Source organism: Tachyglossus aculeatus, chromosome 4 (genome assembly GCF_015852505.1).
Source record: "Tachyglossus aculeatus isolate mTacAcu1 chromosome 4, mTacAcu1.pri, whole genome shotgun sequence".
NCBI lineage: Eukaryota > Metazoa > Chordata > Mammalia > Monotremata > Tachyglossidae > Tachyglossus > Tachyglossus aculeatus.
The window spans coordinates 105,566,006-105,591,389 of NC_052069.1; the positions used below are offsets into that span (position 1 = coordinate 105,566,006).

A 25,384-nucleotide genomic window follows, 5' to 3' on the forward strand; every position below is an offset into this window, starting at 1 on the left:
CTTTATTGCATCTGAGGAGAATCTAGAGCATAACCTTCCCAAATGACTATGTTGTCTTCTGCTTGATCCATTAGTATGGGTAAATAATAATAATAATAATGGCATTTGTTAAGCGCTTACTATGTGCAAAGCACTGTTCTAAGTGCTGGGGGGATACAAGGTGATCAGGCTGTCCCGTGTGGGGCTCACAGTCGCCATCCCCATTTTACAGATGTAACTGAGGCTCCGAGAAGTTAAGTGACTTACCCAAGGTCACACAGCAGACACGTGACAGAGCAGGGATTCGAACCCATGACCTCTGACTCCAAAGCCCGGGCTCTTTCCACTGAGCCACGCTGCTTCTCATCCATTTGTATGGGTAGAATTCCAGGGTAAATGCTACATTATGTACAATTTCTATCTCCATAGCTAGAGTGATATGTCCGAAAATCAGACACACGAGGAATACCAACCATTTAAAATAAAGGAACAATGAAAAATTCGCTCGAGGCAAAAGAGTACTGTGTCATGCAAGGGGATAGTCTACATTCTAAAGCGGTTTTTGAAAAATGGATCTTCACTCCAGCATTTGTTCATCATCGTCATCAATCGTATTTATTGAGCGCTTACTATGTGCAGAGCGCTGTGCTAAGCGCTTGGGAAGGACAAATTGGCAACATATAGAGGCGGTCCCTACCCAACAGTGGGCTCACAGTCTAAAAGGTTGAGCACTTACGGTGTGCAGAGCACTGTATTAAAGCGCTTGGGAGAGTACAATGCAACAATAAACACCCATTCCCTGCCCACAGTGAGCCTAAATCTAGATGGGGGGAGACAGACAGCAATGCAAATAAATATAATTACAGATATGTACGTAAGTGGGAGGTGGGAAGAGCAAAGGGAACGAGTCAGTGACACAGAAGGGAGTGGGAGATGAAAGGTGGGGCTTAATCTGGAAAGATGTGCCTTTAATAAGATTTTGAAGTTGGAGGGGGTGGTAATTGTCAAATTTGAGGAAGGAGGGGGTTCCAGGAGTGGGTTAGGGGTGAGATAAGCGAGATCAAAGCACAGCAAGAAGGTTAGTACTAGAGGAGGGAAGTTGTGTGGGCTGGGTTGTAGGAGAGAAGTGAGGTGGTAGAGGGGAAGGTGGTGGAGTGCTTTAAAGCCAAGGGTGAGTTTTTGTTTGATACAGAGGTGGATGTGCAACTACTGGAGTCTTTTGAGGAGCGGGGGCGATGCGTCCTGAATGTTCTTGTAGAAAAATGATCCGGGCAGCAGAGTGAAGTATGGGCTGGAGCGGGAAGAGGCAGGAGGCTGGGAGGTCAGCAAGGAGGCTGATGCAGTAATACAGGTGGGATAGGATGAGTGATTGGATTAATGTGGTTGTTCGGATGGAGACGAAAGGGATTTTAGCTCGATTGTGAAGGTGGGACTGACAGGATTTAGTGATGGGTTGAATATGTGGGTTTTTTTTTTTTTTGGCATTTATTAAGCGCTTACTACGTGCAAAGCACTGTTCTAAGTACTGGGGAGTTTACAAGGTGATCAGGTGGTCCCACGGGGGGCTCACAGTCTTAATCCCCATTTGACAGATGAGGGAACATGAGGCCCAGAGAAGTGGCTTGCCCAAAGTCGCCCAGCTGACAATCAATCAATCAATCATATTTATCGAGCGCTTACTATGTGCAGAGCACTGTACTAAGCGCTTGGGAAGTACAAATTGGCAACACGTAGAGACAGTCCCTACCCAACAGTGGGCTCACAGTCTAAAAAGGGGGAGACAGAGAACAGAACCAAACATACCGACAAAATAAAAGTTGGTGGGGCCGGGATTTGAACCCATGAACTCTGACTCCAAAGCCCCGGCTCTTCCCAGTGAGCCACGCTGCTGCTGCTTCTCTGTGGGTTGAATGGCAGAAAGGAATTAAGGATAATGCCGTGGTTATGGGCTTGTGAGACGGGAAGGATGGTGGTGCCATGGACAGTGATGCTCTGTTGTGGACGTGTTGTGTTTATGGTGATGGGAGGACACCCAAGTAGATATGTTATGAAGGCAGGAGGCGATGCAAGACTGGAGAGAGGGAGAGAGAGATCGGGCTTGGAGATGCCGATTTGGATATCATCCGCATAGAGGGGGTGGTTGTAGCCATGGGGGCGAATGAGGTCTCCAATCAATCATCAATCAATCGTATTTATTGAGCGCTTACTGTGTGCACAGCACTGGACTAAGCGCTTGGGAAGTACAAGTTGGCAACACATGGAGACAGTCCCTACCCAACAGCGGGCTCACAGTCTAGAAGGGGGAGACAGAGAACAAAACCAAACATACTAACAAAATAAAATAGATATGTACAAGTAAAGTAAATAAATAAAGAGTAATAAATATGTACAAACATATATACATCAATCAATCATATTTATTGAGCGCTTACTGTGTGCAGAGCACTGTACTAAGCGCTTGGGAAGTACAAGTTGGCAACACATAGAGACAGTCCCTACCCAACAGTGGGCTCACAGTCTAGAAGGGGGAGACAGAGAACAAAACCAAACATACTAAGAAAATAAATAGAACAGATATGTACAAGTAAAATAGAGTAATAAATATGTACAAAAATATATACATCAATCATATTTATTGAGCACTTACTGTGTGCAGAGCACTGTACTAAGTGCTTGGGAAGTACAAGTTGGCAACACATGGAGACAGTCCCTACCCAACAGTGGGCTCACAGTCTAGAAGGGGGAGACAGAGAACAAAACCAAACATACTAAGAAAATAAATAGAACAGATATGTACAAGTAAAATAAAGAGTAATAAATATGTACAAACATATATACATCAATCAATCAATCATTGAGCACTTACTGTGTGCAGAGCACTGTACTAAGCACTTGGGAAGTACAAGTTGGCAACACATAGAGACGGTCCCTACCCAACAGTGGGCTCACAGTCTAAAAGGGGGAGACAGAGAACAAAACCAAACATACTAACAAAATAAAATAAATAGAACAGACATGTACAAGTAAAATAAAGAGTAATAAATATGTACAAACATATATACATCAATCAATCGTATTTATTGAGCGCTCCACGAGAGTGAGTGTAGATAGGGAATAGAAGGGGACCCCCACAGTTGAGGGAAGGGAGACTGAGAATGAACAGCCAGAGAGATAACAGGAGAAACATGAAAAGATAATCGCTGAAGCCAAGGTTGGGTAAGGGGGTGGTCCCCAGTGTCAAAGGCAGCCGAGAGGTCAAGGAGGATGTTGAGAATCATCATCATCATCAATCGTATTTATTGAGCGCTTACTGTGTGCAGAGCACTGGACTAAGCGCTTGGGAAGTACAAATTGGCAACATCTAGAGACAGTCCCTACTCAACAGTGGGCTCACAGTCTAAAAGGGGGAGACAGGGAACATAACCAAACATACTAACAAAATAAAATAAATAGAATAGATATGTACAAGTAAAATAAATAGAGTAATAAATATGTACAAACATATATACATATATATATATATATATGTGTGTATATATATACAGTGTAGAGCACTGTACTAAGTGCTTGGGAATTCCAAGTTGGCAACATATCATCATCATCAATCGTATTTATTGAGCGCTTACTGTGCGCAGAGCACTGTACTAAGCGCTTGGGAAGTACAAGTAGGCAACATATAGAGACAGTCCCTACTCAACAGTGGGCTCACAGTCTAAAAGGGGGAGACAGAGAACAAAACCAAACGTCCTAACAAAATAAAATAAATAGAATAGATAGGTACAAGTAAAATAGAGTAATAAATATGTACAAACATATGTATATATATGTGTGTATATATATGTATATATGTATATATATGTATATATATATGTATATATATATATGTGTGTATATATATGTATATATATACGTATATATATACGTGTGTGTATATGTGTGTGTGTATATATATATATATATATATCAGTGCAGAGCACTGTACTAAGCACTTGGGAAGTCCAAGTTGGCAACATATCATCATCATCAATCGTATTTATTGAGCGCTTACTGTGCGCAGAGCACTGTACTAAGCGCTTGGGAAGTCCAAGTTGGCAACATATAGAGACGGTCCCTACCCAACAGCGGGCTCAACGGGGGTCATCTGTCCCCAAATAAAGCAGCATGGCGTATTGGACAGAGCACCGGCCTGGGAATCAGGTCATGAGTTATAATCCCGACTGTCACTTTGGCTTACTGTGTAACCCCGGGCAAGTCACTTCCCTTCTCTGTGCCTCATCTGTAAAATGGGGATCGGGACTGTGAACTCCACATGGGACAGGTTTTTGCGGGGGGGCTGAAGAGATATCATCATCATCAATCGTATTTATTGAGCGCTTACTGTGTGCAGAGCACTGTACCTAGCGCTTGGGAAGTACAAGATATATAACTTGTACTTCCCAAGCACTTAGTACAGTGCTCTGCACACAGTAAGCGCTCAATAAATACGATTAATTGATTGATTGATTGATTGACAGGGACGGTGTCCAAACTGATTTGCTTGTATCCAACCCGGCACTTAGTACAGTGCCTGGCATATACCCAACCCGATTATCTTGTATCTACCCCTGTGTTTAGAACAGTGCTTGGCACATAGTAAGTGCTTAATAAATACCATAATTATTATTATATTAAGGACCTGCGCTCTAAACCTGGCTCTGCCACCTGTGAGACATGTGACCTTGGACAAGGCTCTCGGCTTCTCTGTGCCTGTCACCTCATCTGTAAAATGGGGATTCAGATTGTGAGCCCCATGTGGGATCAATCAATCAATTGTATTTATTGAGCGCTTACTATGTGCAGAGCACTGTACTAAGCGCTTGGGAAGTACAAACTGGCAACATATACAGACAGTCCCTACCCAACAGTGGGCTCACAGTCTAAAAGGGGGAGACAGAGAACAAAACCAAACATACTAACAAAGTAAAATAAATAGAATTGATATGTACAAGTAAAATAAATAGAGTAATAAATATGTACAAACATATATACATGTGGATGTGGACAGTGTCCAACCTGATTAGCTTGTATCTACCCCCGTGCTTAATGTAGTGCCTAGCATTTAACAGATACCATTTTAAAAAATTACACTTTGTGAAAGAACTGCGGAAAATAGTGGATCCCCCCAAAAAATGAGAGATAGCCTGGTCCAGCCAGCCGGGTGTGAAGTTAAATTACACTTTTGAATGTACAGCAGTGGCATAAGTACACTAACCCTTCATGGAATAAGACAAACCAGGTAAGGACTAAGCATTAGACCACTTTTAGAAATCTAGCAGAAGTTAAACTTTGCTAACTACACCTGGAATGCTGACTAGCCACTTGCTATGTAACTGTATTGGAGCGCTTACGGTGTGCAAAGCACTGTACTAAGCACTTGGGAGAACACATATGCGCACACACGCACGTATACATATAGATAATATATATGCACATATATTATCTATAATAAAGATCATTTCCTATTTTCTCCCCAAAAACAGAACAACCTGTCAAGGGAAAGCGGCATGGCATAGTGGATAGACTGTGACCCACTGTTGGGTAGGGACTGTCTCTATATGTTGCCAACTTGTACTTCCCAAGCGCTTAGTACAGTGCTCTGCACACAGTAAGCACTCAATAAATACGATTGATTAATAGAGCACAGGCCTGGGAGCTAGAAGTATCTAGTATTGTCTGCTGTTGGGCATGTCACTTCACTTCTCTGTGCCTGTTACCTCGTCTGTAAAATGGGGATTAATACTGTGAGTCCCACGTGGGACAGGGACTGTGTCCAACCTGATTAGCTTGTTATCTATCCCAGTGCTTAGAACAGTGCCTGGCACATAGTAAGCGCTTAATACCATAAAAAAAAAACGCCTGCATGTGTTCCAGGTGTAGAAAGGAGCTGTCTTGGCTGAAGCCACGGGTTCCAGGAATCAGTGGATCCACTACACAATGAAACTCATTCTAAGTAGTTCGCTTCGTGTTACATCGCAGGATCTCAACAACACACTTTTTAATTGCCTAGCTGGCAAATAGATTCCTGTCTACAGGAAGGCGGTGTCATATACTTGGAATTCAGGTGAATGTGAAACAATCTTTCCCTGCTGAGAGTTTTACATAACAACTCTGCATAACAAGTCCGTGCGTAAGTCATCCGTTTACTGCAAGCCAGAAAAAAAAAAAGGAGTAAGAGAGATGTTTGTTAAATCTTTTATTTTTTTATGAAAATATTTTGTTTCAAACTCAACATGTAAAAACTTTAGTAACTTGGAGGAATTTAAGCCCCATTCTTTGCCTCTAAAATAGAGACGTCACCGTGTGCTTAACTATAGAAAAACTTATTTCAAATGTGCAAAACAGTAGCCACTCAAACCTGTACTGCAAACTGTGGCGCTCCATTGAACTTTTTAGAACGAGTCTCATAATACAATCATGTTTTCTGCACAATACAAATTAGTTACCCTGTTGGTGTAAACGTTAAACCGTGTTAGAGCCCAGTACCGGGCCGGACGACCCAAAGTAGGTACCTGGACTAGGTTGAGAACAGAATCTGGTAAATCCACTCGGATTTGTGAGCTGTTGAGGTAGTAGAAACTTCAGGTACCTTCTTGGGCGTATTTCCCCCCGTAGACTGGGGTATTAAACACCAAGAAGTCTGTGGTGCCCCATAGTACGTTGCTTTTCTCCTACAATAAAACAGAAAGCTAATTGTGAATTGATCAAGAAGATCAAGTGCTTGATGAACTTGAAATGGTCCTAAATGATCCTGACGACTACACTATAAAAGTCTTGTTGCCAAAAAGCCCTGCTGGCCCTTTTTAAGAAGAGAAAAGATCTGATCCAGCTTCAGTTTCCCAATATTTTCTACGAGACTGAGTCACTGCAACAGGAATTTGAATTCAAAACACAATTAAAGGTGTGAAAGTCGAACTGAATGCTTACCTGGCTGAACTATTACAATTTGTTGATGGATTCGGTTACACTGACCCTCCTCCTGGTCTCTTGAGAACTTTCTGGAAGACGGTCTAAAACACAGGAGACGGTGAATTCGCAAGTAACTCCGTAGGCTTCCCCTGTGGACTGCAAGCTCCTCGTGGGCACGGATCTCATTTACCAGTGCTGTTGTACTTTCTCAGGCATTTAGTATGGCGCTCTGCACACAGTAAGCACTCAAATTCCACTGATGGATTGACACAAAATCGGGGCATTTTGCGGGGGGTGAAAATCCGATGCCATTCCAGTGCTTAGAACAGTGCTTTGCACATAGTAAGCGCTCAACAAATACCATTATTATTATTATTATTATTAGGTGATATTTAAACATCTAGCAGCCATGAAAACCCCTTTCCAACTCGTATGAGTCTAATGCTGGAGCATCTAAAATCTTAATTGACGGTTAATATGTCTGTCTCTTGTACTGTGCTCTTCTGAGCGCTTAGAACAGTGCTTTGCACATAGTAAGCGCTCAACAAATACCATTATTATTATTATTATTATTATTATTATCTGGTGATATTTAAACATCTAGCAGCCATGGGTAGAAATGCCCTGAAAACCCCTTCCCAACTCGTATGAGTCTAATGCTGGAGCATCGAAAATCTTAATTGACGGTTAATATGTCTGTCTCTTGTACTGTGCTCTTCCGAGCGCTTAGTATGGTGCTCTGCGCACAGTAAGCCCTCGATAAATCCCACTGATTGCTTGACTGATAATATAGACACAGAATGGCCTACTGGAAGAGCACGGCACCTGGGTTCTAATCCCTTTTCTGCTGTGTGACCTCGGGCAACCCTTTTAGCTTCTCTGTGCCTCAGTCCCCTCCTCTGCACAATGGAGATTGAATACCTGTTCTCCCTCCTACTTACTGTGCGCCTCAGGCGGGACCTTATCATACTAATTATGATGGTGTTTATGTGCTATGTGCCACGCGCTGCACTAAGCGCTGTGGTGATACAAGCAAATCAAGCTGGACACGGCCCCTGTCCCGCATAGGGTTCACGGTCTCAATCCCCATTTGACAGATGAGGTAACTGAGGCACAGACAAGTGAAGGTGCCTTGCCCAAGGTCGCACAGCAGAGCGGGGGATTAGAATCCACGACCTGACTCCCAGGGCCATGCTCTATCCCTTCTACCACGCTGCTCTCTCCGGTCTTGTATCTACCCCGGCGCTGCTGCTTTTGTTATATCAAGCGCTTAGTACAGTGCTCTGCACACAGTAAGCGCTCAATAAATACGATTGATGATGATGATTAATGCAAAAAAAAAAACTGCTCCTAAGAAGCTTTTACCTGGCGGTCCGTACGACGGGGCTCTTCACTGAGCAAAGACTCCAGTTGGGTCGAATTTGGGGACGGAAATGAACCTGTGGCGGTACTGCAGACCAGTTCGTCTAACGCATCCACTTGTCTCCTCAGGCTGTGCAGCGTGCCCTCCGTCCGCTGCTTGCCTCTGAGCAACACTTCCGCTTGCTTGGACATGCAGCATCGGAGTTGAGCCTTAAATGAGGTAGTTTTGTTAAAAAGGTGTGAAAGCTGGCGTAGGAACAGCTGATTTCCAGCGGAGCTACCACTTTCGACTCCTAAATACTACAGATCCGGGTCGGTTAAGAGTGGACGAATTTCTTTTCGCCTTCTCTGACTCTGCACTGAGCTTTCAAGTAATTTAAGGGCTTGGCATTTTTCCGGTATTGTGATGGGTTTCCTGATGGGAGGTTTCTGTTTAGCCCGGCTGCGATGAGGATATCATCATCATCATCATCAATCGCATTTATTGAGCGCTTACTATGGGCAGAGCACTGTACTAAGCGCTTGGGAAGTACAAATTGGCAACATATAGAGACGGTCCCTACCCAACAGTGGGCTCACAGTCTAAAAGGGGGAGACAGAGAACAAAACCAAACATACTAACAAAATAAAATAGAATAAAATAGAATAGATACCTACATCAGGCATCCACGGAAAAGGGTGGCGAAAAGTGGGATACCGGGCTAGCTCACCTACGACCCTAGACTCTGCCCTATTTTTCTTTTTCTCCCGGCTCTTCTAGGAGCAAAGAAGGGACCCACGGAAGCCGAGCTTTGCCACATTTTCCTGCACAATCATAATCCAGACCGATAGTCTAATCTATATATGAGCCCCAGCTAAAAAAGGGGCTGTTTACTTGACGCATCAACTTCCTCTCAAGTGATGTTCCTCACCGGGTACACGATGGCAAGCCAGAGACCAGGAGAAGCCTCATGAAATTTTGGGGCTGCCCTCTTTAATTTCACCGCGCTGGTTTGAAACCGCTCCTTCGTGAACATCGCTACACATATGCAGAGAAGGCGAACGTGGCAGATGTCAGGCCCAGTGTGCTCCCCACCACAACGGGAACTTTCACGTTTCCAGAAAAATTCTGTTTGAGAACCTTGCCTAATGTCCGACTGATCTAACACGGTATTCAGACAAGTACAACCTTGAGTCGATCTTCACGGTGACGCCATTTCTCTCTCAGTGCTTCTCCACGCCAGTGTTCATCCTTGGTCAGGGAAGAAAAAAGTATCCAAAAATGAAGATGCGAAACCCTACCGCAGGTACGGCTCCTGGCGACACAGAAGGGATCTTCTCCCATCTTGTGTCCAATTCTGTTGTATCATACTCCCCCAAGCACTTGGTACAGTGCTCCGCACACAGTAAGCGCTCGATAAATACCACTGATTATCCAAATTCTGCTCACTCAGGAAGTCTAATATATTTTACCTACTGGTATATTCACTATTGCTAAAAATTGTACGGAAGTCAAAACAGGATTGGGGGAAAAACTGGAGTCTGATTACGAAAATGAAGTTGACCGTTGGGGCCATGGCTGGTAGGAGTGACCCATGCTTACCATTATGTGGACTTGGGATAGGTTTAGCTTTTCTTCAAAAGGCAGTTCTTCATTTGCTGAAACTGGGAAGTTCTCTTTCCAACTTTCCAATTCAGATGGGGAGCTTTTATTTCCCTGAAAAACAGCCTCCCCATCTTCTAACGGTTTGGGGAGAGATTGGTTGAAGTCCTTAAGGCTAGTTCTGATTTCATCGTTCACTTCCCATTTTAGCATTTTCATTGTATCTTTAATTTCCTTTTGTCTTCTCTCCAAATCCTCTTGATTTTTTATCTAGGGAGGAAAAAGTCTGATCATTCTAAGAAAGAAGGTCCCACGCTGGCAGGTTTGGCTTCGATCATGCGGTTTCACTGGTGAACGTTGCTTCTCGGTCTCCAAGGGTCTGTGCACAGTTCCCTCAAGACTGTATGCTCTTTGCGGACGATCAATCAATCGATCAGTCGTATTGATTGAGCGCTTACTGTGTGCAGAGCACTGGACTAAGCGCTTGGGAAGGACAAGTTGGCAACGTATAGAGACAGTCCCTCCCCAACAGTGGGCTCACAGTCTAGAAGGGGGAGACAGAGAACAAAACCAAACGTACTAACAAAATAAAATAGAATAGATAGGAGTGTGTCTCCTAACTCTGTTATCCTGTAGTCTCCCAAGTGCTTAGCACGGTGTTCTGCACACAGTAAGCGCTCATTAAAATCGACTGATTGATTGATCAGTGGTCCAGAAGATGTGGGGTGATGGAAATGGCGAGTCAGGATGCATCCAGCTGCTCTCCTGAGGTGGGATTCAAGCAACCTCAACGGTGTCCCCGACGCGGTCAGACTTGCTCTGGCCTCCAGATGCTTCCCTCGGGGGGAATCCAGCTTGGCTGGGGTGGGACTGACTCATTTGGAAGCCTCCACTAAGGAGTAAGGTAGTTCTGCCACTTCTCGAGGTTTTGACTCACCTCAGAGGAATCGGTGGCTTTCTGACGATCCAGCTCTGGGTGTGGTGGGAGATAGGTGTGTGGGATGTCTGGGTGTGGGGCTAGGTTTCCCCTAACCCTCAAGCGCTCAGTACAGTGCTCTGCACATAGTAAGCGCTCAATAAATACGATTGATGATGATATGGGTGAGGGCCCACCAATCTGGAAGCTACTGCAGCCTGTGGAGCCCGAGGTCTCCTGAAAATCAAATCCCCTGAGGTCCTGGGAAACTACCATGCCACCTCGGGGTCTGGGGATTCCCGAGGGTCAGCAAACTTGGCAGAGTTTGCCAGCCATGCCAGGCTCATGACTACGAGTCCCTCGAAACTGTACGTTCATTGTGAGCAGGGATTGTGTCTGTTTGTTGTTGAACTCTCCCAAGCGCTTAGTACAGTGCTCTGCAATCAATCGTATTTATTGAGCGCTTGCTGTGTGCAGAGCACTGGACTAAGCCCTTGGGAAGTACAAGTTGGCAACATATAGAGACAGTCCCTACCCAACAGTGGGCTCACAGTCTAAAAGGGGGAGACAGAGAACAAAACCAAAACATGCTAATAAAATAAATATAGATATGTACAAGTAAAATAAATTAATGGAGTAATAAATATGTACAAACATATATACAGGTGCTGTGGAGAAGGGAAGGAGGTAAGATGAGGGGGATGGAGAGGGGGACGAGGGGGAGAGGAAGGAAGGGGCTCAGTCTGGGAAGGCCTCCTGGAGGAGGTGAGCTCTCAGTAGGGCCTTGAAGGGAGGAAGAGAGCTAGCTTGGCGGATGGGCAGAGGGAGGGCATTCCAGGCCCGCGGGACGACGTGAGCCGGGGGTCGATGGCGGGACAGGCGAGAACGAGGCACGGTGAGGAGATTAGCGGCACAGGAGCAGAGGGTGCGGGGTAAGCACTCAATAAATACGATCGTATGAATTGAATGCATCTGAAAAGTTGGAAGGATTCCATCCTGATCACTAGTATTTGCTTGAAATCCCTAATAATAATAACGGTAGTTAAGTACGTACTATGTGACAAGCACAACAAGAGGCACAAGATAATCAGGTCAGACAGAGTTCCGCAGGAGGGAGAACAGGTACTGAAACCCCATTTTGCAGAGGAGGAAACTGAGGCACAAGGAAGTGACTTGCCCAAGGTCACACAGAAGGTAAGGAGATGGAATCATGATCAGAACCCAGGCCCCTGAGTCCCTTGCCCCTGTTCTTTCCCCTAACCCTGTTGCTTTTCATGAATGCACATGACATACCTACTCCCATATTAAAGAATAAACCACCACTGATGCTCTCGCACTCCCTAAAAAGGCAATGTTTACTACTTCATGCTAATAGCTTTATCAATCAATCAATTGTATCTATTGAGTGATTACTGTGTGCAGGCCACTCTATGAAGTGCTTGGGAGAATACATCTCCGCAAGGACACTACTTTTCATTTCCCCGCATCGTCACAAGCATACCTTCTGCCTTATCGGGCTCATAGACTGTACTTGACATTAAGCCTCAAAAGAACAAATCACTTCCCACGAAATTCCTTTTACATTTCCACAGTCAGGCTGAAAAGCTGAAGCTGATGAAGATTTAGTTCCCTGTGGCCCCTGGCAGCGGTGGGTCTCTAGGCGTCCCTCTGCTCCAACTGAATTAAATTTATTTAAAGAAAAATCCTGACCCTGGCAGTCTTGGTTATGATCACACTAGAAAAAAGCCCCAACTCCAGTGGAGGTAGAACCCACCTGCTTTCTGAAATCTAGGTAATCTTGCTGTATCTGGCTGAGCTCCATTATCCGGCGTCTGGTTTGCTCGTGGTTATCCGGGGAAGTTCGCTCTATTGTGGCCACTTCCTTCTGCAGGCAGCTGTTTGCCCGCTTTTGTTCCTACAATGGAAGGGGGAGGATGAACTGGATCTCTTTAGACGATTCATCATCATCATCAATCGTATTTATTGAGCGCCTACTGTGTGCAGAGCACTGTACTAAGCGCTTGGGAAGTACAAGTTGGCAACCTATAGAGACGGTCCCTACCCAACAGTGGGCTCACAGTCTAAAAGCGGGGAGGGATTCAGTGCGGGACAGACAAATTCTCGGTGGCATCTGGTGGGTAAAGCTCTAGGTCTGGCTCAGTCTCTCAACACCCGGCAGTTTGGAGGAATCTGGGCCAGCCCTGCCCCTCTCTGGGCCTCAGCTTCCCCATTTGTAAAAGGGTGATCGTTATATTTTCACCCTTCCCTCGTAAAAAGGGCTCGGATGAAATAGTCCGACCCCTGGCCTAACTAGTCCAGCACGTTGCTTTGCACTCCTCGGTGAGAAGAGGGGAGCGGAGGGGACAAGACTAGCCCCCTGCTTCTGGCTCTTTCCCCGAGGTAGGGTGGGGGGCAAACAGCACAGAAGCCCGACTCTGTAGGGGGCATTTGCTCCAAGAAGGCAGAGACTCCCCATCCCAGAGGCAAAAGTTTCAGAAGCAGGGGCCCAGGAGTGGTCTGGGGAACACCCTTGGCTTGATCAAAGGCGGCAGCAGTCTTATTTAAGGACAGCAAAATGAACCAAACGGACTGACTTTTAAATATCACTTCCCAGGCATTAAAGTCTCTGGCACACTGGGAGAGGAGGAGTGTGGTCTGGTGGATAGAGACGGGCCTGGACGTCAGAAGGATTTAGGTTCTGCCACTTGTCTGCTCTGACATTGGGCAAGTCACTTAACTTCCCTCTGCCTCAGTTACCAGGGGATTGACTGTAAACTCCATGTGGGACACGGACTGCATCAAACCTGATGAACTTGTATCTAACCCAGTGCTTGCCACAGTGCCTGGCACAGACTAAGCACTTACCGTATGCCATTAAAACAAATCACATAACGTTCTACTCAAAGGACAGCTGTGGGGTGGTTTGTGGTTAATTTACCGCCGCCTCACTCACCTTCTTCCCCAGGCTTAGAGGCTAGCCTGGAAGGAAGGGGCAAAAAAGAAAAAAAAAGCATTGGTGTGGTTCACTCTGATCAATCATCAATTGTACTTGAGCGTTTACTCAATGAAGAGCACTATACGGAGCACGTGGGAGAGCACAATATAACAAAAGTTGGTAGATACATTTCCTGACCACGGTGAGCTTACAGTCTACATTCTACAACTAAGAAGAAATTTAGAGACACGGTACCCTGGGGCTGTGAGGCCAAAAAGGACAGACAAGAGGCTATCTGATGAAAAGCTCTGAGCTCAGGGTAAGAGGCTTCAACCAAGTCCTATTCTCCTTGGGAAGCCCAAAGGTGAAAAATGCAGCAAAGGATGCCAGGGCTGGGATCTACGGCATATCCTGCTGTCCGGGCGCCTGCCTCACCAAACCCAACCATTGTTTTGTTGCTTCCAGGACTCTGATCAGCCAGCTTCCCAGAATTTGAAGGAGGAAAAGTGGCCACGTTAACCACACAGCCAGGAATGAGGAATTCAGCTTGCGCTCCACTGGAGTGCCAAGGTCTGCTCTTGGCGGGACTGGTGACCAACACAATAGGAGACAAGCCTTCCCAAGCGGAATCTACCATCCCAAAAGTGAGAACTTCAGGAAGACTGGGGCCCTTTCTTACTCCAGGCTATTCACAAAGACTAACCCTTCCAAGGAATTACTTAACTTGTGCATTTTCCTGTTATTTTTGAATTGGTCAATTTTACCCAGTTTAGCTGATTTGTGAAATTCGCTTGGCACTTTGCACACTGTAGACACTAAACAAGTGATAGTGATAATTATAATGTACTTACAAGAAGTGTTTTCTCTAGTTGGTTTCTCTGCCTTTGAATTGCTTCTTTCAGGCCTGCAATTTGTTTTTCTGCTTTCCTTCTTTCTGATAGGATCTGGTCTTGAAGTCGATTTATATCTACCTTTGAGCAGTCCATTTCTTTCTGAAGAGCTATCAGCTCACTTGTTTTTTCTTGTAATTGTTGTTCGCTTTCTGAAAGTTGACGTCCTGGAATATTTTTTTTTTTTTGCAGATGCATGAGCTATTAGTATAGATATTTGCTCCATAAATATCCATATATAAATATATATATATATATATCCATATATAAATAAATATCCACATATAACCAAACAGGCACGATACTGATTTCAGCTACTTCATAGAGAGCCCAATAGCTGAAGAACATCATCTATGTGCACCAGAGAAAATGAGAAAGGTGGTAGTAGGGATGGCAAGTGTGGCTTGGGAAAATTGGCTCTTCACTCTCTTTTTGAGATTCTTTTGCTTATTTAGAGTAGCAAGAGCAAATTAGATTCCTTGCATCTTTCTTCTGCCACCACCTGATGGATTAATTTCAATCAATTAACTGTATTTGAGTGCTTACTGTGAGCAGAGCATTGTACTAAGCACTTAGGAGAGTACAATACAATAGAGTTCCTTGACATCCCTGCCCAGACAGAACTTACAGTCTCTAATTATTTCTGTCACTTTGTCCCCAGTTATGGGTGACTCAGTCTGTTGAGAAATCACTTTTGGTCCTGGGTTGTTCAGAGGAAAGGTCATGGTCCTAAGTTTAAAGGAAAGAAGGGAGGAACTGGTTTCCTCTGGAAACAGGAGGATCCCTAAGAGCACTCAGAGTTCTTAAGAAGAAAGAGTTCTTATTGAATGTGAGTGACACTGGAAGCAGGAGGCAGCAGTTAGGTTTTTCCTCTCCAGTGAGCTAAGATGCAGAATTATTCATTCATTCATTCTACCGTATTTATTGAGCGCTTACTGTGTGCAGAGCACAGTACTAAGCGCTTGGGAAGTACAAGTTGGCAACATATAGAGATGATCCCTACCCAACAACGGGCTCACAGTCTAGAAGGGGGAGACAGACAACAGAACAAAACATGTGGTCAGGTGTCAAGTCATCAGAATAAATAGAAGTAAAGCTAGATGCACATCATTGACGAAATAGAACAGTAAATATGTACAAGTAAAATAAATAGAGCAATAAATCTGTACAAACATATATACAGGTGCTGTGGGGAGGGGGAGGTAGGGTGGGGGGGATGGGGAGGGGAGAGGAAAAAGGGGGCTCAGTCTGGGAAGGCCTCCTGGAGAACGCGAGCTCTCAGTAGGGCTTCAGAATTGCTATTCAGTAGGGTTTCAGAATCATTATTGTGAAACGTGGCTATATCATCGTGCATCCGCTGCCCCGCGTTCCCATTATTTAAGTGATATCATTGGGTTCTAATCAGCACTGCCCCCATTAAACTTGGGAAAACTGATTTCCAACCACAACCCGGCCCACACACTTCGCTCCTCTAATGCCAACCTACTTACTGAACCAACCAACCTCTTACCCACGTTCTGCTACTGGCCCAAAATACCCTCCCTCACCCTATCCCCACCTTCAAAGTCTTATTGAAGCGCATCACCTCCAAGAGGCCTTCCTCGGCAAAGCCCTCATTTCCTCTTCTCCCACTCACTTCTCTGTCTACCTTGCACTTGGATTTGCACCCTTTATTCACCCTTACCTCGGCTCCCCAGAGCACTTCTGCACAAACCTGTAATTTACTCATTTATATTAAATGTCTGTAACCCCTCTAAACAGTAAGCTCGTTGTGGGCAAGGATCACTGAAGCAAGCGTGGCCTGATGGATAGAGCATGGGCCTGGGAATCAGACGGGCCTGGGTTCTCATCCCAGCTCCGCCACTTGTCTGCCGTGTGCTTTGGGCAAGTCACTTCTTTGCATTTCAGTGACCTCAACGTAAAATGGGGATTAAGACTGTGAGCCCTGCCGTGGGTAGGGACTGTGCCTGACCTGATCATCTCAGCACTTTAGAACAGTGCTTGGCATCCAGTAAGTGCTTAAAAACATAAAAAAAAGGGAAACTCTTATTATACTTTCCCAAGCACTTAGTACAGTGCTCTGCCCACAGTAAGCCCCCAATAAATACCAATTATTGATTGAAAAGCCTTGGGCAGTTCAGAACCCAGCCAAAAGAGCCTAATCTGGGGCTTCTGCTCCCTGACTCAACAGTAACAACCCCCATGACCACTCACTGGTTCTGGTCAGGTTTTCCTCCAGGGCTGCACACCATTTTTCTTCCTCCTGTAAGGTCTTGACCCTCTCTTCTGCCAGTGCTACCTTGGCAACCACCTGCTCCAGTTTATTTTTCTGGTCCATCAGCTCCCAATCCAGTAAGTGTTTCTGCTCCTTCAGCTTTGTTTTACAAGCTTCTAATTTTCCTTCTTCATCTTCTCTGGCTTTCTGGATTTGCTGAAGCATCTTAACAAAGAACACAAGTTTCAGCAGCCTGCCCTCAAAATATAAGAAATGATAACATCTTACCAATTCCCCTAGACAAATGATCTCCCTCGGGTATTTGTTCGACACGAGGGATTTAGAGTCAACGTAGTTGGGCAAAATCTATCCCTCGAGATAATTTTTTAATAGTATTTGTTAAGCCAGGCACTGTTCTAAACACTGGGGTAGGTACAAGCTACTCAGGTTGGACACAGTCCATATCCCCACATGGGGCTCACAGTATTAATCCCCATTTTACAGATGAGGTAACGACGCACAGAAACGTTAAGTGACTTGTCCAAGGTCAAACAGCAGACAAGTGGAGAGCCGGGTTTAGAGCCTAGGTCCATCTGACTCCTAGGGCTGTATCCACTAGGCCATGTTGCTTCTCTAATAGTGGCCAAACACCTCACTATCCATAGTGGTTACAAAATAGTGAATAGAAAGATGACAGTGTTTAAACACAGGATAAGACGCTCTAAGACACAGCAAACCACCAAGATTGTTAATATTTTCATGTTGAATTAGCTCCCTAGCGATCCAGCCCCAGAACTAATTGGGAGGGGGGGAAGATTGGCTCTCTCAGATTTGTTACCGTCTTCTGGTGAGCCAATTCTACTTTCCGCTCTTCAATCTCCGTCTGAAGGACTTGCAGTTGATGCATCTTCTTTTCCCCTTTCTCCTGGCAATCTTGAAACTTCTTCAAATGTTGGCTGATCCCATCTTTCAGGCTTTCTTGTTCATCAAGCAATTCGTTGTGCCGGTGCGAGGAGTGTTTCAGATCCTGTAAGAGAGGAAGGAAACTGAAGCCGCTTACAGAAACGTACACAGCTCTTTTTATTACGATGGTTTATTTTTAATAAAGTTTTGTTAGAACGGAAATGAAAACTATACTGTCTGCAACCCTATTGTAATGGTGCATTTAACTTTAATGGTTTGTAATCCTTTCAATACCTAAATATTAAGCTTTGTTTACATATCTAGTGTAAGACTTTTTAGACTGTGAGCCCACTGTTGGGTAGGGACTGCCTCTATATGTTGCCAACTTGTACTTCCCAAGCGCTTAGTACAGTGCTCTGCACACAGTAAGCGCTCAATAAATACGATTGATTGATTGATTGATATATAGCTGAAGTTAAAATGGAGGATGAAATACTCCAAAAATGGAAAAAAAAGTCAAGACTTTGCATATTGGGTTTTAAAGTCTTTATTCATTTCATTCAATCGCATGTATTGAGCTCTTACTGTGTGCAAAGCACTATAATAAGCACTTGGGAGAGTACAATAGAGCAACAACAGACACACTCGCTACGCACAAAAAGCTCACAGTCTAGAGGGAGAGACAGATATTAATATACATAAACAAATAAAAGATATGTGCATATGTGCTGTAGGAATGGGAGGGAGGATGAATGAAGGGAGTAAATCAGGGCGATGCGGAAGGGAGTGGGAGAAGAGGAGGGGAGGACTTAGTCTGGGAAGGCCTTGAGGAGGAGATGTGCCTTCAATAATAATAATAATGATGGTATTTGTTAAGCGCAAAGCACTGTTATAAAGTGCTGGGGGTATACAAGGTGATCAGGTTGTCCCACAGGGGGCTCACAGTCTTAATCCCCATTTTACAGATGAGGTCACTGAGGCCTAGAGAAGTTAAGTGATGACTTGCCTAAGGTCACACAGCAGACATGTGGCGGGGCTGGGATTAGAACCCATGACCTCTGACTCCCAAGCCCAAGCTTTTTCCACTGAACCTTGAAGTGGGGGACAGAAGTTATCTGTCTGATGACAGGAGAGAAGGCATTCCAGATCAGATAGGTCTGAGGATATGGGTGACAGGTTGGCGGTGAGATGGCCGAGATCGAGGTACAGTGAGAAGGTTAGCATTAGAGCCCAGCGCTTAGAACAGTGCTTTGCACATAGTAAGTGCTTAATAAATGCCATTATTATTACTATTATTATTAGAGGAATGAAATGTGCAGGCTGCGTTGTAGTAGGAGAGTAGCGAGGTGAGGTAGGAGGGGGCAAGGTGATTGTTTGAGTGCTTTAAAGCCAATGGTGAGGAGTTTTTGTTTGACGTGGAGGTGGATGGGAAACCACTGGAGTTTCTTGAGGAGTGAGGAAATATGGTCTGAATGTTTCCGAAGGAAAATGATCCAGGCAGCAGAGTGGATTATGTACTGGAGTGGAGAGAGACAGGAAGCAGGAAGGTCAGAAAGGAGGCTGCTACAATAATCAAGGTGGAATAGGATAAGAGCTTGCATTTGTATGGTAGCAGTTTGGATGGAGATGAAGGAATGGATTTTACCCATGTTTGAAGGTAAAACTGACGGGATTTAACGATGGCTTGAATATGTGGATTGAATGAGAGAGGAGTCAAGGATAACTCCAAGGTTGTGGGCTTGTGACACAGGAAGGATGGTGGTGCTGTCTACAGTGATAGGAAAGTGAGTGGGAGGATAGGGTTTTGGTGGGAAGCTAAGGAGTTCAGTTTTAGCCACGTAAAGTTTGAGGTAATGGAAGGACATCCAAGTAACGATGTCTTCAAGGCAGGAGGAAATGCGAGATTGCAGAGGGAGAGAGATCAGGGCTGGAGATGTAGATCTGGGCGTCATCAGTACAGAGGTGGTAGCTGAAGCTGTGTGACAATGAGTTTTCCAAGGGAATGGGTGTAGATGGAGAATAGAAGGGAACCCAGAACTGAACCTTGAGGGACACCCACAGTTAGGGAGTGGGAGGCGGAGGAAGGGTCCACGAAACAGACTGAAAATGAGTGGCCAGAGAGATAAGAGTACAGTGCTCTGCACATAGAAAGTGCTCAATAAATACGATTGATGAAGAGGAGAACCAAGAGAGGATAATGTCGGTGAAGCCCAAGGTTGGACAATGTTTCCTGGAGAAGGGGGTGGTTGACACTGGCAAAGACAGTTGAGAGGTTGAGGAGCATTAGGATGGAATAGAGGCTGTTGGATTTGAAATGTCTGAACACCACATTTAAAAAACAAAAAAAACTTCAGTGCCCAGGGGCACGATGGACATACTTGTGAGGAGAATGTGTTTGGGGAATCTCTGTCTTACCCATGATCGAGTCACATGGACAAAATCACAAGGGGAAGCAGCATGCCCTAGTGGATAGAGCACAGACCTAGGGGTCAGAAGACCTGGGTCCTAATCTCAACCCCGCTATTTGCCTGCTGTGTGGCCTTGGGCAAGTCACTTAACTTCTCTGGGCCCCAGTTTCCTCATCTGTAGAATGGGGATTACTTCCTATTCCTTCCTACTTCAACTGCGAGCGCCAGTGTGGGACAGGGAATGTGCCCTACTTGCCTATCTTGTGTCTACCCCAGTTACTAGTACCGTGCTCGGCACATGGCGAGCGCTTACATAAATACCATAATTATTATTAGCAGGGTCACGTCCACCAAATCCTGCCTGGGGCCCACTCCAGGAACTCTGACAACTGCCTGGTTGTGAGAGCACTTTTAAGATTTTTAAAGATTTTTAAAGAGCACTTTTAAGATTTGTCATTCTAGCTGGCCTCAAGGCAGCCCACAGGGTCCAGCCAGGCTGGCAGCGGTTTGGGGAAAGGAATTGGCTCTGGGTCCCGTTATCCCGGGGCAGCGGCTCGTAGGCGCACAGCAAGATGCAACTTCACCGCAAAAATACCCTGCCTGCTGTAGTCTGGACTTTATTTATCTGCCTTGAGAGACCATAAGCAATCTGTGGGCAGGGTATGTGTGCCTACCAACTCTGTTGTACTGTACTCTCCCCAGCACTGACTACAGTGCTCTGCACACAGTAAGCTCTCAATAAATACCGTTGATGATGATGTGCTGAACTGTGACAGATACCAGCAGAAAAATCCCCAGATCATAAGCTAACAAATCAGATATTGTTAGCACTTTTAGGACCCAGATAGAATCTACAAGTTTTAAATTAAACTGTCTCACCCAGCCTGGCTACTGAACAGTTACCTATTCCCCACGTGGCTTTGACAGAAGTGAGAGGGGTGCCTGCCTAATTGTTTGTTCTCTGGGTTATCTATTCTACCATGATCATTAATCAATCAATGGTATTTATTTTGTGCAGGCACTTGGGAGAGTACAATACAATAAACTACTTTATTCAGAATTTATACCATTATTGGAATTTACTGAGTGCTTACTGTGTGCAGAGCACTGAACTAAGTGCTTAGGAGAGTACAACAGTGTCAACTTCTGTATTTAGAATTTATACCATTAATGGAATTTATTGAGCGCTTACAGTGTGCAGAGCACTGTACTATGCGCTTGGGAGAGAACAAAACAGCAGAGTTGGAAGACACGTTCCCTGCCCACAACAAGCTTACAGTCTAGCGGGGGAGATAGGTATTAATCTAAAATGAATAATTTATAATATATAACAGTGCATTTCTTCTTAGGAATGCTTGTCACCTGATGGGGAAGAAGGGGCCCAGATGGCAAGGTTTTTGGGTCAACTTCAACAAAGCTTTCAGAGTTTAGAAACAAACCTACACTCATTCATATCATGGTGCTTACCTCTTCTACCAGCTTCAGCTGATCTTGGACACTGGTGAGTTCATCTTTTAGGGTGAAGAGTTCTTCCTTTTTTTCTAGAGAAAGATATCCAAAGTTCAAAACGAATATTTTGTGGTGGGAAATAGATGTGTATTTTTTGTTCCTTATTACATAACTTTATTTTCAAACCATATTGCCACTGATTATTTGCAATGTGCTAAGCCCATACCATTCAGTCTGTTCTGAGAGTTTACTGAAGGACTAAGTTTTAAAGAGGGCAAGCCACAGACACGATGAAGACACACATACCTTGCAGATGTTGCTGCATTGCTTTAATGTCCTTATGCAAAGATAGTTTGTCTTGGTTCAGCTGGTCTACTTCTCGCTGCAGTTTGCTAATAGCCATTTCCATCTTTTCTACATTGGACTGGGCTGTTTTGCTACTACCTTCAGTATCTGTTAAAATCCTACAAAACATCACAGAAAGCTCAGAAACTCAACCTAAAAGTTTCAAAATTTGCTAAGGCGGCGGCTTCACTACAGTGATATCTGAACAACAGAAAATGAGGACTGGTTTCAAACTAGACCCTAAGCTTCTCAAATTGACACTTTTAATACTTAGCATCTTATCTTCACTACAGTGTAAAATCCTTGTGGACAGGGTTCATGTCTACCAACTGCGCTTAACAGATACCACTGATTATTTTCAAACAGCAGTGTGGGCTAGTGGACAGAGCATGGGCCTCAGAGTCAGAAGGACCTAGGTTCTAATCCTGGCTCCACCATTTGTCTGCTATGTGACCTTCGGCATGTCACTTAACTTCTCTGTGCCTCAGTTCCCTCATCTATGAACTATGACATGAACTATGTCCAGCTGAATTAGCTTGTATCTACCCCAGTGTTTATACAGTGCCTGGAACATAGTAAACACTTCCAAGTTGTTGTCTTATGTTGTCGAGTTGTGTCTCAACCTTAGTGACGCCATGGACATTTAAATACCACATTAAAAAACAGTCAGTTATGTAGAAACTACATAAAAGTGGCTCATTCAACTGATGCTCCAGCCCATCCTACTGCCAAAACATCCTTCAAGGCCCAGGATTTAAAAACTACAGAGGTCAGAGCTGCACTTATTAAAGTTTTAGGTAACAGGGAAGAGCATAGGCCTGGGAATAACAAAATCAAGATTCTAACTCCATCTCTGCCACTCGCCTGCTGTGTGACTTTGGGCAAGTCTCAACTTTGTGCTTTAGTTTCCTCAGCTGTAAAACGGGGATTCAATAGTTGTTCTCTCTCCAACTTAAACTGTGAACCCATGTGGGACAGGGACTGTGACTAACCTAATTAACTTATATCTACCCCACAGCTCTGACCAGCACTTTCCAAAAAATAAGCATTTAAATACCATTAAAAACAAAAATCACATTTTAAAATAGTTATTGTGATATTTTTTCCCAAGTTTTCCTAATGATAGACAAAAAGCTTATCTGTGCCCTTTCTAACCTTTTAGTCTCTACCAATTTATTCTCCAGACTGTCACAATTTTCCTGAAGATGTTGATTTTCCTTGTTCAAACTTTCAATACTGTCTTGTAGGGTATGAATCTGTGTTGACAGACGTTCTATTTCTTGTTGATCCTTTTCCAGAAGTCTTTTCTGCCACTCCATTTCTCCCCGCTGTTGTTGTGTTGCCCGCTGAAGATTTTCTAACTGGAGTTTCTCCTAAATAACAAAGCATGGGGAATTCTTGCATATTAATATACAACAAGAACCCACTTTTCACAGTTTACTAGACTGGGTTTTGTTTTTTTTGGGGGGGAGCGGGGGGAGATTGGGTTTGTGGGTTTGCTTGTTTTTTTTACCTCCAGCGCTTCAACTTGAATCTTCTCGAGTTCATTAACCTTCTGGTCATGCTGGAGCTTCAGACTTTGCAGCTCATTGCTTTCAAGTTGCAACATTTCCAGAACATGCTTCAGTTCTAACAGACAGACACGAAACTGAGTTAAATATTAAAACACACTTCAAATACTACATTAGGCAAGGATTTACGAGATACTCAGATAAAGGGGAAAAAGATCAAATACTAAAGCAGGGAGCTCTTTATGGCTCAGGAACATTAGGCCCAGTAAAGTCTAACCTTCTCTTATTTAAAGGGAAAAGAGTCATCATTCCAATGCGGAGGGAATCTTGGGGGCGGGAGAGAATATGTCTGCTGCCGTTCAGGGTGTCATTGTTGAAGCATAAAATGAGATATAGCACCAGTTAAGGGGAGAGAGGAGGCCAGGTGGGTCAAAAGACAAAAGAAGCCATTTGGCCTCATGGAACGAGCCTGGCCCTGGAATTCAGGGGACCTGGGTTCTAATCCTGGCTCTGCCACTTGTCTACTGTGTGACCTTGGGCAAGTCGCTTCACTTCTCTGTGCCTCAATTACCTCACCTGTAAAATGGGGAATAAGACTGTGAGCCCTATGTGAACAGGGACTGAGTCCAATCTGATTATCCTGTATCTACCCCAGTGCTAGTACAGTGCTTGGCACATGGTAAGTGGTTATCAAATACCATTTAAAAGAAAAAAAAAGTCTGTCTTCCCATCTATTCTGTAAGCTCCTTGAGGGCAGTGACTGTCTATACCTATTTGTTAGTGTACTCTCCCGAATACTCGGCTCGATACTCTGCACGCAGAAAGCAGTCAATAAATACCACTGACTGACTGAGTTGGGACATCCACATCCTAGTCCTGGCTCTGTCACCTGCTGTGTTACCTCAAGCAATCCACTTAATTTTTCTGTGCCTCTATTTCCTCATCTGTAAAATGGGGGATAAAATACCTGCTCTCCCGCCTTTTCACACTGTGAGCCCGATATGGGACAAAGACTCTGTCTGATCTGATTAGCACCAGGCTTGGCTGCTAGTAAATGCTTAATAAATACCATCATTATTAGTTGGTGCCTGAAGAATGATTCGCCACTGGAAGCAGGCACACATTGTGCCAGTGGAAAATACGGGAGGGGATGGATGCTTTGGAAACATAAGTGATGCAAAGTACTTCCCTGAAGAACTCCGATATATCCAATGTCATTCACAGATTCAATTAAAATCCATTCCCAACCAAAGGAAAAAAAAAGTGAACTGTGCTGTTCAGAAAAAAATTATACAATGGCTACCCTCTAATAAAATATACATGTTCCTTTTTTAAAAGACGTAATTTCTTAAATGTATATTTGAAAAAGCTAAGACACTTGGCCAACAATAAGGCTAAATGTTAAACAGTGCAAAAATCAACTAGACTTATAATGGAGCAGCAGAATTTTCAAGTCTGTTGGAATGTGGGTGTTGTGAAACTTAAAATAAGTGATCAGTCTGGTCAACTTACCTGTTTTATGCTTAGTTATTTGCTGTATTACAACCTGAAGATTTACCTCCTCTTTTCCAACTTCCTGTTTTAAGAGCGAAAACTGTCTTTTCTTTTCACTCATCTGCACATTCAGTTCTCCTTTCTGAGCACACAGTTCTTCCAGCAGTGATTTCACTTCCTAAACGAAACAGCCAATTTAAAAAAAAAAAAAAAGTGGTCATAAAGGAAAACACAAAGTACAGGCTTTGAATTTCACTGATCCAAAAAAACATTTGGAAATCTCATCTGCTTTTCTCATTTACCTCAGAGGCCCACACCAAAACACTTCACTATGAGGGAAATGAGCAGAGAGAAGAAAGGCTTTTGACCCAACTGCATTAGGGATTCACAAATCTAGCTGGAACCAAGTCGAAGCAATTCAGATTAGTCAAATCATCAGGTCTCCATATC

The 25,384-nt window shown here is 44.2% G+C and overlaps 1 protein-coding gene across 2 annotated transcripts in view; it reads right to left on the reverse strand.

The window, feature by feature from the left end:
* Nucleotides 1-6,198: 6,198 nt before the first annotated feature.
* CNTRL (centriolin) overlaps nucleotides 6,199-25,384 on the reverse strand; it is a 77,006-nt gene continuing 57,820 nt past the window's right edge. For both annotated transcript variants that reach the window (XM_038744725.1, XM_038744724.1), the window contains exons 31-44: nucleotides 24,953-25,112; nucleotides 23,443-23,558; nucleotides 23,085-23,302; nucleotides 21,891-22,048; nucleotides 21,603-21,676; nucleotides 17,663-17,851; nucleotides 16,824-17,049; nucleotides 14,571-14,776; nucleotides 12,559-12,699; nucleotides 9,869-10,138; nucleotides 9,455-9,517; nucleotides 8,290-8,496; nucleotides 6,943-7,025; nucleotides 6,199-6,686 (exon numbers count right to left, since the gene is read on the reverse strand). In XM_038744725.1, the coding sequence (XP_038600653.1) occupies nucleotides 6,978-7,025; nucleotides 8,290-8,496; nucleotides 9,455-9,517; nucleotides 9,869-10,138; nucleotides 12,559-12,699; nucleotides 14,571-14,776; nucleotides 16,824-17,049; nucleotides 17,663-17,851; nucleotides 21,603-21,676; nucleotides 21,891-22,048; nucleotides 23,085-23,302; nucleotides 23,443-23,558; nucleotides 24,953-25,112 (2,076 nt within the window). In that variant the 3' untranslated portion in view covers nucleotides 6,199-6,686; nucleotides 6,943-6,977. The remainder of the gene's footprint in view (nucleotides 6,687-6,942; nucleotides 7,026-8,289; nucleotides 8,497-9,454; nucleotides 9,518-9,868; nucleotides 10,139-12,558; nucleotides 12,700-14,570; nucleotides 14,777-16,823; nucleotides 17,050-17,662; nucleotides 17,852-21,602; nucleotides 21,677-21,890; nucleotides 22,049-23,084; nucleotides 23,303-23,442; nucleotides 23,559-24,952; nucleotides 25,113-25,384) is intronic.